The sequence below is a fragment of the Cydia pomonella genome, chromosome 24, assembly GCF_033807575.1.
Source record: "Cydia pomonella isolate Wapato2018A chromosome 24, ilCydPomo1, whole genome shotgun sequence".
Taxonomy (NCBI): Eukaryota; Metazoa; Arthropoda; class Insecta; order Lepidoptera; family Tortricidae; genus Cydia; species Cydia pomonella.
Window position 1 is genome coordinate 4,781,710 of NC_084726.1, and position 12,564 is coordinate 4,794,273.

General features: G+C 36.4%; 1 protein-coding gene across 5 annotated transcripts in view; it reads right to left on the reverse strand.

The window, feature by feature from the left end:
* Positions 1-12,564, reverse strand: part of LOC133530894 (zinc finger protein 497-like) — a 31,843-nt gene extending 19,279 nt beyond the window's left edge. For 3 of the 5 annotated variants that reach the window (XM_061868955.1, XM_061868954.1, XM_061868951.1), the window contains exons 1-10: positions 12,418-12,564; positions 9,266-9,350; positions 8,061-8,203; positions 7,090-7,252; positions 5,658-5,910; positions 4,353-4,408; positions 3,045-3,195; positions 2,382-2,504; positions 1,766-1,849; positions 1,144-1,241 (exon numbers count right to left, since the gene is read on the reverse strand). In XM_061868955.1, coding sequence (XP_061724939.1) covers positions 1,144-1,241; positions 1,766-1,849; positions 2,382-2,504; positions 3,045-3,195; positions 4,353-4,408; positions 5,658-5,910; positions 7,090-7,252; positions 8,061-8,203; positions 9,266-9,349 — 1,155 coding nt within the window. In that variant the 5' untranslated portion in view covers position 9,350; positions 12,418-12,564. Of the gene's footprint in view, positions 1-1,143; positions 1,242-1,765; positions 1,850-2,381; positions 2,505-3,044; positions 3,196-4,352; positions 4,409-5,657; positions 5,911-7,089; positions 7,253-8,060; positions 8,204-9,265; positions 9,351-11,990; positions 12,016-12,225; positions 12,251-12,417 lie in introns of those variants that run through there. The other 2 variants (XM_061868953.1, XM_061868952.1) reach the window with 2 other exon arrangements.

Below are 12,564 nucleotides of genomic sequence, written 5' to 3' on the forward strand. Positions count from 1 at the left end.
TTTACAGTACATATGGTGCTACTTTCCCACACCCGTGCGGGAATTAGCACTTTCCGTGCATAAGTCGAAACTTTAAAGAGCCATATGTACTGTAAAACGTTGATACATGTGCAAATAGGTAATTCGCATCTCGTGCCGATTTAAGACACTCCCTTCGGTCGTGTTTTAATTTATCGACATTCGTTTTCGCACTTGTATCGTAATGTACTATATTGCAACCGTGAAAGTACTAAAATGAGGAGAACTCATTAAAGAGCATATTTTTAATATAATATTATATCATTTGTCGTCAAAATGGACTAAAAGTTACCTTTTCCACTATAGTGAATTGATTTTTTTTTTTTTAATTAATCTGAACATATTTCTTTAATTATACTTTATTGCACAAAACACTTAATGTACAAGAGGAGACCTTAATGCTAATAGACATTCTATACCAGTTAATCGATTTCCCCTAGATCATCATAATTTGGAGCTATCCGGATGTCACTTGTGTCGGATGTTTAGGTGTGTATGAGCAAAACCTAGTAACTATTGATGTAGGGGCTATACTACTACAATAGAACATTACCGCAACAAGTGCGAAAAATAGGTAATTGGAAACGAGTGGCGATAAATTAAAACACGACCGAAGGGAGTGTTTTAAATCGACACGAATTGCGAATTACCTAATCGCACATGTATCGTACAACGTTTTACAGTACAAATGGCCCTTTAAATGTTTGACACAGTAACGTAATATGCTAATATTCGCACTAGTGCGGTAAAGAAGCACCATATGTACTGTAATAGTACATTACGATACAAGTGCGAAAAATAGGAAATTCGAAACGAGTGGCGATAAATTAAAACACGACCGAAGGGAGTGTTTTATATCGACACGAGTTGCGAATTAGTTATTCGCACATGTATCGTACAACGTTTTACAGTACATATGGCCCTTTAAATGTTCGACACAGTAACGTAATATGCTAATTTTCGCACTACTGCGGTAAAGTAGCACCATATGTACTGTAAACAAGTCTATTGTTGAATTATAATTATTGAGAAATACGAGATGACAGTCCTACTCATAACATATCAATATGTAATATACAACTTGTCCACATGTTATATACACATTTTGTCTACAGAAATACATACATGATCTGTGAAATCCGTTTCTTCATCTTCCTTGGGTTTGCTCTGCACTGATTTTACACGATACATTTCTCCCGACTGCACTTTTATAAATGCACCACCTTCAAAAAAAATTAAATTATACACACTATCGTCTTTAAAATTTCAAGGTTGTAAAGTGGGGGTCAATTTTATTGCTTCAACTCTAGAGTGTGGGGTATTGTTGGGAAGATCTTTCAAAACAAATAGGGGTCTGCAATAAACATTTTTTGATAAAGTGAATATATTCGGAGATAATCGCCCTACACTCAGCATGGCTTGACATGCTCTTGGCCGATTTTTAATTTTATTTTGATAAAGTTAGGAGGTGAACATATTATAAGCCGGAGGGGGGCAAAGTTACGGAGTCAAAAATGTGTTCCAAGCTTCCCTCTATACTTTCATATTGCTTGGCCTATTATGGATGTTTTATATGTGTATATAAGTATTAATATTATTGCCTTATTGAGCTTACTGTGGGACTAGGTCAATCGGTGTAAAATTACCCTACAATATTTATTTATTTATTGTATGAGTAGTTCCGCAGTTCAGTTGCATAGTTGTCCTGAATGTCCCAATAAATAGTTGGACCCTGTATAGTACATACCTTGCTCCCGAGCCGCAGCAATGATAGCATTAGCCGTCTCCTCGTCCCCGGATACTTGTAGCTCTATTTGTGAATCTTCGTCATCTACAAACAAAAAATAGTTATTTCTTTTATAAAGGGGTAAATTTGTTGTTAAACTCTTCGTGCTAATATTTACATCCGAGCATTAAAAAAAAACATTGAAAAAATAAATCTTCTTCCTCGCGTTGTCCCGGCATTTTGCCACGGCTCATGGGAGCCTGGGGTCCGCTTGACAACTAATCCCAAGATTTGGCGTAGGCACTAATTTTTACGAAAGCGACTGCCATCTGACCTTCCAACCCAGAGGGTAAACTAGGCCTTGTTGGGATTAGTCCGGTTTCCTCACGATGTTTTCCTTCACCGAAAAGCAACTGGTAAATATCAAATGATATTTCGTACATAAGTTCCGAAAAACTCATTGGTACGAGCCGGGGTTTGAACCCGCGACCTCCGGATTGCAAGTCGCGCGCTCTTACCGCTAGGCCACCAGCGCTACATTGAAACGAGCTACATTGAAAAAATAAATACGAGCATATAATTGGAATCTTTGGAATTAAAAGTAACAAAAGTTAGTGGTCAATAGTTTATTTTGAACCTTGGCTGTCGGCCTGCGTGTCCGCGTCTTCGCTGAGCAGCTCGAGCCCGGCCTCGCTGTACACGAGCTTCTGCCCCGACACCACTCGGAATATGGAGTTCTCGTCCGACATCACTATTGTTTCTGTAACAAATATAACATCCAATTATTAATTGCTTTATTATTTAATTTCTAAATAAAAATGTAAACGACAAGTAAAACAGGTGGCGCTGAGTTTCTGTAAGTTGTATTCGAGTAGTTCCAAATCATGCTGAACGTCTTCTAAAATCGCCCATAATTACATTTTCGGAATTATCCGACACTAAAATGACTTAGTATTAGCAGAATACACCATAAATGCATTTTTAATGTATAGGGCCATACAGTGTATTATCATAAGGTCTATATTATCCTTTGATTCGTGCTAATTCTTAGGGTTAGATTGACAAAAGTGAAGCCAAACATTAGCCCGTGTGTGTATAATTTCATTCGGGTCTACCGTAAACCTCGACGGAATTATTAATATAGATTATATAATTGTCTGAGTACCCATAACACAAGCTTTCTAGGCTTACCGTGGGACTTAGACCATTTGTGTAAGGATGTCCCTATAATATTTATTGATTATTATTTAATACACCATATTTTGACGCGTGTATTATATATTGATTTGTTTTAACGTACGTTCCTCATCGTCCTCGTCTTCCCTCTCGCTCAGTATCTCTAATTTCCCCACGATATACTGGTCCGTATTGGCTTCGGCTTCATTTTCACCTCCGCTGTCTTCAAGGGAAGATAACAGGCTGACGTCGAACATTGACTGCTCGTCTGATTTCTGTAATGTATAGGGTTGTTGATACATGTTGAATTTATTAACATAATAATAATAATTGACGAACAATGGAAAAAAGCAACAAGCAAACAGCACAACATAAGGTAAGAAGTACTATTAAGTTTTTGGTACTATAGTCTGTATCTTTAGGTATTTAAAAAAAGGTAAACAAAATCTACCCTCAAATGGCTCCTTAAGGCAGCTGAGGGTAGATGAAAACATTACATGATCAAATAATGTAGGTTTAAAGTCAGGTCGTTCAGTGACAGACCCAGGCGGTTTTGTATTTGGTTGGTTAACCAATAAATATGAAAACTACCCGAAAATGTACAAATTGTTTGTTTACCTTTTTTTAAATACCTCAAGATACAGACTATAGCTGTTATTGCTGACTGTAATTTTACCGAGTAATACTCATCGAGACAATTATAAAAACTCCAAACACAATTGGGTTGCGTTGTTTCATCACAGTGTTCCTATGGCCACCTCCTGTCTCCATCATCAGATCAGCTCCATGGTATCATAATATTGCATTGTCACCCAACTTACATATGTATGCAAATTTTCAGCTTCATTGAAAACCGGGAATTGGGTCAAATTTAACTTGCAAGATTTAACCTGTACAAACATAGATACATTCTTACATATATTGCAAGTGGAATCTTCTTCTTCCTCGCGTTGTCCCGGCATTTTGCCACGGCTTATGGGAGCCTGGGATCCGCTTGGCAACTAATCCCGAGAATTGGCGTAGGCACTAGTATATATTGCAAGTTGAATAAAAGCTTGTAATAAATGTTCCAATTTTACATTCAGAATTTAAGCCTTTTTAGGGTTCCGTACCCAAAGGGTAAAACGGGACCCTATTACTAAGACTCCGCTGTCCGTCCGTCCGTCTGTCACCAGGCTGTATCTGATGAACCGTGATAGCTAGACAGTTGAAATTTAAACAGATGATGTATTTCTGTTGCCGCTATAACAACAAATACTAAAAAGAACGGAACCCTCGGTGGGCGAGTCCGACTCGCACTTGTTAATTTGGACATTTATCACTGGAGCACACACGCTTTACCTTTAATCGTTGTGCTTTAATTTAGAATGCAGTCAGAATTAAAATTGTACCTTTATGTTTCTTGATTATTTTATGTATATGGATAAAATACCTTTTCAGTTACTTCACTTGTGCCATCCTCTTGAGTCACTATAGCGTACGAGCAATCTGAAAATAATAATCATACATATAAGTTTTTGACAAAAAAATCAGTTTTGGTACAAGCTTTTATCGATGACTGTACTTTTCTTGCCACAAGCAACTAAGCTTAGGTTACAGTTTTAGTATTTGTTTTATTTTTGTAACATATGGACCCTGTGTAACAGTGTTTTCTGAAATAAATGATCTGTATTTTTATTTTATTTTACTAATACTCATCGAGACAATTCTAAAAACCCCAAACACAATTGGGCTGCTCTGTTTTATCAAAAGTTCCTATGGCCACCTTCTGTCTCCACCATCAGATGAGTTCGATGGTACGGTCAAGGAATTTAATTTCCTACCCATTTCGTACCTAGTCACAGTGACAAACAACATGAAACTCGCTAGAGACCTCATACTATTGTCACTGTGACAAGGTACGAAATGGGTAGGAAATTAAATTCTTTGACTGTACCATAATATTGCATTATCACCCAACTTACATATGTAAAAATTTCAGCTCATTCGGAAACCGGGAAGTGAGTCAAAATTAGCTTCCAAAATTTGGCCTACACAAACAATGCATACACATACTAACAGGGCAAGTTAAATAAAAGCTTTAAAAAATAATAAGAAGAGACTACAGCATTTTGTCATCTATTATTAATATTATTATAGAATTAGGGACACTTTATAAGTTCGTACATAACTTGGAAGTTTCGCAAAAATTAGGCATTTCATTTCTGGTAATGTACAGATGAAGAATGCAGAAACATTTGGGAAATCGAAGACAAAGAAAGAAAAAGAGTAAGATAGGTGAAACCTAAGTTGATCAAAAGTCAAAACTTCCAATTTCTTAATTACTAGACGAGCTAGACGCACTTGACCACCACTAAAGTGACTATGTATTTTCTAATAATTGTAATCATGTAATATCATTATTTACAAACATTCGTCAAATCTAAGATTACTTTCGGTATCTAAACAAATGCAAAATTGCCATCTTAGTGCCTTCATGCCTAGTCTTAGGCATCTTTGAATAAGTCTAAGGGCGAGCAAACATGCTTATACCTTCTATACGAATTCTCGCGTAGTTACGATATAGCGAGAGAAATTGATGCTGCCATCTATATATATTAATAAATATATCATCAAACAAAATAAAACATATAATGGTTAAAAATATATAAATTGTTAAATTGTTAAAAAGGGACAAAATTTGGATGTGTATTTTACGACAAAGAGTATCTTCTTTGTCGTAAAATACATTCTGTACCTTCATCAATTTCCATAGCCTGGTCATCATTGTTCCCATCTTCTCCTATCCTCTGCAGCACCACAGAAGATATAAAATCCTTCGGCAAACTGCTCTCTTCAAATACCAAATCTTGTTGTTGAGATTGGATAGTTTCCGGTTTCTGTATGACAATGTTTTTGGCCAGCGCCGAGGTGGTCTTGATGCTTTGGGTGAGGACCGATGAGCCCACGGTCACTTTGAGGCTTAGTTTTGATGGTATAGTTGTTATTGCCTAGAAATAAAGCAGCATGTTAATTGGCCCTGTAGGGCTGAAATGGTCGGTTTTTTATCATTTGTCGTCATGCCTGTCACGTTCTAACAAGTATGTAAGCGCGAAAGTGACGGGTATAGTGACTAGTGATAAAAATGGAACCATGCTGCCACCGCTGCGCGTATTTATTTATTAACCTTTTGACCGCCAAAGACGTCATATGACGCGCGCGGCTACAGCCCAATATCAACCTTCATGCGTACCGATAAGGTTCACGATTACGCGCTGCGTGCGATAAGGTACATTGTTACAACTCAACAGCCACTCGACTCAAAATTAAATATTGAAATTAAAGCCTTATCTTGTATGTCTTATAGTACAATGTTTAAAATTAGGTAACTGTCGGGTGGTCTACGCGTCGTCCACTCGTCGTCCACTAAGGTGAACCAAAAGTGAGTTGAGTTGGTGTGAAATTGGTATAGTGTGCGAAGACCTATAGGCGTGGTGTTCAAAAGGTTAAACCCTTATTCATAAAACTTTACGAGCCTGATTTACTTACATTATGATTTATCCCTTTCTTGTAAACACATAAGTCAAAATAACAGATAAAGACAAACGATTCATACCTAATTCAGGCCTGTAATGCGTTTATGAATAACGCCATTAATCTTTAATACACTTAAAAACAATCGTATAAAAAGCGGACTTAAGCTATAAGACATCCGGTCAATCTTTAATCATGTTAATTTACGACTTTCGAGAAAATGTTTCTTTAAATATAATTTCACGTTAAAATTAATTTGTGATATTTTTTAACAAAATTCTTAGTCTAGATCTGCATCTTACAGTGTATGCAAAAAGATTAATGTTTGAAACTTTTTCTTTTCCTTCATTGCCGGGCAACTATTATGAAATGCACTGCAAACGCACGAGTCGGCATATGTATAATCCCACAACCGCCATCTAGTGAATTCTAGTGAAATCTTTGAGGGTAGGATTTAAGAATTTAATTTTGTGCTTGTAACATTGGTTAACAATTTTATATTTAGCGTTTGGAAGAAAAAAAAACAGGATGATGGAGGATTATCATATTCACGAACCTTAAATGCACATTAATAGCGCCATCTACAACAATGTCGGATGCGGCGTTGTAAGTACATTCAAGGTCCTTGTACATTTCTGTCCCTGGTTAGAACATACCTTTTGTGTGACCCCAGGGAGGCGACCAACGTTGAGCACGAAGTCGGGCGGCAGCGGGTGCAGCTTCGACGCCGGCAGGACAACTTTCTTGACGTCAGGCTTGGTGGGACTCTCGCTGTTCTTATTTATTTGTCCGTGGAGCTCCGACTTGATTGTTTTTAGACTATAAAAAAATATTAAATCAAAAATTTAAGGTTTTATCACCAACTGTACTTTTCTTACAGATCATCTCCCACTCATGGAGATAATTCTAACAGACGTAATCTCAATTAGTTTGCACCGTTTTATCACCGGTCTCCACTCTCCATCATCAGAGCTCAATGACATAATCGTAACATATTGCTTTGTCCCCAAGCTTTCATGTACTTGTATTAGGTCATTGATGTAGATAAATATTAGGTATACGAAATTTGAGCACAATTAAGCGGGTCCACACAGAGCGAGCATACGCGCTAGGCAATTTCCTCACGAAACAAACCGGCCAGTGTAGACATGCCTCGGCCGAGGCGGCGCGCTCAGGCGAGGAAAACACGCGCGTTGCGGTGAGGAAATTGCCTCGCGCGTATGTTCGCTTTGTGTGGACCCGCCTATTGAACGTCAGGAAGAGGTCTAATTCAGTTTCAAGATTTATATCATAGACAAACAAATGCTGCACATACATACTGATTACCTACTTGGAACTTTGGAAATCGATATTTGTATAAAGTGAACGGATCATATGATTATTATTGGATTATTATTAAATTCATTACCAAATTTAAAAAAAACCGATGTCCCTTTACAGCGTTCGTGTGGTCAATCGTTGATATTTTAAATTCATTATATGCGATATAATCTGTTCAATAGGTTTATTTCATGCCTGTGTTACTTGCACATTCAAGCAACAGCGACTACTAAACTTCAAATTTCGTTTTTCTACCACACCCTCTGGCAGGTTAATTAAAAGCTTATAATAAAAAGAAGTTATTTACCGCACTTGCAGGTCGTCATATTCCTTGCAGGTCTGACTGCATTTTTTGCATATGACAGTAGAATGTATGTCTTCTTCTTTCAATGGTTTCTCCGCTATCTCACTCACAATGTCCAGCAGTTTCTTGCCGGATTGCAGATTACTCTGCCAAAAAAAGAATATAATTGTTTATTAGTAGTTGTTACAAAGAAAATAGGGGCTTTCATAATTTATTTTTTAGATTTTAACCAATTCCAACCCTCTATTTAGCTTAAACCTCCCTTTCCCCAAATTTAATGTGAGATTTTTCAAAATGTGAGTTAGGGTAAAAAAAAAAACTTGATCTTTACTGGTTATCAAAGTTGGGGTTATGAGATAATATGCAATTTTACACTGTTGCTTGCAGAAAAATAAACACGATATTTTTCGATAATACACAATGACACCAGAACAATTTAATGATATACTTACCTCAAACCACTGACACAAGGGTAAACTATTCAACACATGTGTTCTTCTTGTCCTAATGTATGGTAGCCCAACCTGGGCCCTGACAAAAGCTACTACATCCCATCTAACATGCTGCCAGCACGCCATGGAAAGGAGCATGATAGGTGTACGGAAGACTGACCGGCTACGAAACACCCTAATTAGGAATAGGACGAAAGTACAAGACATTGCAACAAAAATTAGAAGACTTAAACGGAAGTGGGCTGGCCATATCATCCGATGCACAGACAAATGGAGCAAGCGAGTCACCCAATGGTAGAGAGAGAGGGGCAAAGAGACCTCTAATGAGATGGGACGATGACATCGCGCAGGTAGCTGGCCGTACCTGGAGCAGAGTGGCAATAGAACGGAGAGAGTGGAGAAGGTTGGAGGAGGCCTTTGCCGAAGGGCAAGCAGATAAAGAATACAAAAGATGGGAGATAATAGAGAGATAATGTGCAAACTGTTCTTTGTTCTGTCAATAAAGGCTATTTTTTTTTATTACTGACACAATGAATTCTTGTTTACATATGATTGTGTGATGAGCACTGTTATTTGTTCCTGAGTCATGGGTGTTTTATATGTATTTAAGTATTTATAAATATTTATATATAATACATATCATTGTCTAAGTACCCACAACACAAGCCTTATTGAGCTTACTGTGGGACTTAGTCAATTTGTGTAATTATTTATTTTATATGGTGCAAAGTGTCCATAGATGGGCAGTACTTTTACCGTGTCTTGTATGAGGCTGATGGTGTTTGTGGCACCCGTGCTGGTGCTGCATATGAAGCAGCTGGCCACCCGTGACACACTCATCCTGGAAAATAAGGTTTTAGTTTTCACTAAATTCTTCAAACAATATTTGAGGGGTATAGAATCAAAGTCAGCTAAATCCATTTTGGTAAATTTTTCATGAAAGGAATAAAACTTTTATTTTTATTTTTTATTTTTGGATCGCTGTATGAAGAAAACTCCAAAAACCTTGCTAAGAATGATATCTCCAGGAACTACACACTAACTGATCAAAGTTACGATTATTTTTTAATTGAATTTAATTTATTTCATTTAGCTGCTTTTGATACCAACTTTTGGATTTAGCTGACTTTGTTTCTAAGACGAATGGATATAGCTGTATTTGATCCCAATAATAAAATGATGACATACTATGACTAGTGATGTGCGTAAAGAAGAATGTCAGGGAAGTAACAAAAACCCAAAGTAGCAAGCGTGCTCAAAAATAGTTTCTGGCAAACTGGAATCAATTCTTTTTTTACATATATATTATATTTTATAGCAAAATCTCTACTTTTTCTTGTATTCTTAGTAGGTCGCTTTCGTTGGTTTTTTTTTTTACCTTAGGACATTTTAGTATTAATGCATCTTGGTTATTTTTTATCGGTTTTGCGTAAAACGAACGATGAAAGTTTAGCAAATCGCGTACTTTTAATTTTTTACATGCGTATGTTTTACTATCATGATTACATGTAATTGGTTCAGGCAACGACTTTGCTGAGTATCTGTAAAAAAAAAGACGAAATTTTTATATTTACTAATTAGTAGTTTTATCACAGACTTCTTATTTATAACGGAAAGCAGCGTTTCGCGTCATACTTTTAACGAAATTATGAGCCATCATTTCATAGTAAGTACATCACTAGTCTGAAACTTACCTATCAATTTTGGCTTTGTTTGCCTTCCAATTTTCTGGATTTTTCTTGCGTTTCCTCCCTTTCCCTTGCGAAGATTCCATCACAGGCACTTCCATTGTATTTTTTACTTTAACTTATCACGATTTTTTAACTTCAAATCAGCTTAATTACCATAAAAGTTTAACGAAAACAGCAGACACGCAAACGCTATTTACTATAGAAGTCGCCATTTTGAAGTTACCGCCATTTTTAAGAAAAAGGACGCTGTGATTGGCTGATCACGATTTTAGCTGTTTTCGTTTCCAACCATACGGGATATAGCTGTCTTTGATACTAATACAATATTTTGAAGTAGATTTTTTAGTAATTCGTTAAGCTTGATGCTGAATAACTTTGGAATTGTACTTCGAATTTGATCGATGATTACAATGGCATTCATAACTTATAGTTTGATTTGATATGGATTTAGCTGACTTTGATTCTATACCCCTCATTTATACATGTGTATTTCTTTGTAGTGCACAATAAAGTATTTTATTATTATTATTACGGGTTCTTTAAATATCTCAGTACACAGAGTACTGGCGTAATGAAGTACACGGGCCAAGGCCAAGTGCATTTCATATTACAAAAAAAAAATGTAGTTTCTGGTCTAGGTCTGTGTGGCTATATCATTCTGTAAAAATTTTCAGGTGATTCGGCAAGTATTCAGAATTACAGCTTTCTGCATAACAATGTAAGATGATGGAGGTAATGACAGAGATTTTAAGGAGGTGTGTAATTGAGGCGGGATGACATATTATTATTATAAAATATTACTAGCTGACTGTATTATTATCTACCAGTCATGGTTATGATTCTAAGAAACTAAAACTCAATTAGGTTGGGATGATTTTATCATCTATACCATATAGGACTATATGGCCATGGCCACTTTCAGTCTCAACTCTCCATCATAATATCTTGATGTTGTCATAATGTTATTCACAATAATGCATGGTCACAATTTTTTTTCATATTGATACCTTTGAGCCTAATCAAATATAAAAAACTGGTTTTCATTTAACTTCCAAGATTTGACTCACACATACGGCAAGTAAAATAAAAGCTTGGATGTACATACTCCTAAGTCCTAACACAAGTTTATCTGAACCATTAGAAATATTTGCCTGAATAATCCCAACAGGCTTGAAACTGAATTATCTGGGGAAACCAGATCGGATGGCAGCCATAGGCACAGCCGAGTAGATTTATCAGTCATAGGTATGTTTGTGGGCCCTTATGGATACACCTATCTTATGTTTTATGTAATTGTCCCCCATTCTCAATGGCACTAGCATTTATTAGGTGGTGCAATTACAGTACTGTTTAACAATATTTTGGTGGTAACTACTGGTAAAAAGACTCCCCATAGTTACCACCAAACCAAGTTGATGGTAACTACTGGGATTTTACCTTTTACCAGTAGTTACCACTGGTAAAAGGTGGAGGAAAAAAATCCCAGTAGTTACCACTGTTAACAACTTGTTGGTAAGTAGTGGGAATAACCCTTTTCAACTCAGTACTCAAAAGCTTGTTCTACTGTCTCAAAGGCATTGAATTGACACAGTATACATTTTAATAAAATGTTGTTTATCAGTTAACACAGAAAGTTACATTTGCTACCCAGATAAGAGCTATACTTAGTCTTGACTGAGATGAGATAAACAAATCCCGAATGATGTCAACATTCCGCATACTTTGCATGCATGCATTGAACAGAATAGCGTTAAAATTGCACTTCAATTCAATGTAAAAATAGCTAATACCTCAAGGTATTACAGATCTAGGTCAACTGCATAACAATGTATTTTTGAATAGAGTAAGTTCTTTAGAGCAGGCCATGGTTGTAATACAATTATAATACTTATAATTTAAACAATCATGCTGTTTAAATATAATGGACTAATTAATTATTTGATCCAGAGGCCTTAAATATGTAGAACAAAATCGATTGAAATGAACGAATTACTAGAGCAGCATCGTAATATTTTGTAAACAAACTTTTGGTGAATTTAAATCTATTGCCACCATAGGAATAAAAATAAATTTCAATGCATCCAGCATTGATAAAGCTCCGGATAATTCTTGTATGAGGCAGATGCCATTCCGCCATTTTGTTTAGCCAAACTAGGCAATTTTCAGTATCAATCATCGGTTTAAAAAACTTAACAATAACATATGAAAACGCATTACCTTGATTATTTATCCGGTTCCCTTGTTAGTTTCTATAGGTTTTCCGTAAATTTTTGTCAAAAGTTGTCAGCAATGATCGCTTTACGCAAGCAGCCACCATTACGTACGCTACGTACGTACTGTCAATGTCAAGTGTCAGTCTAACAT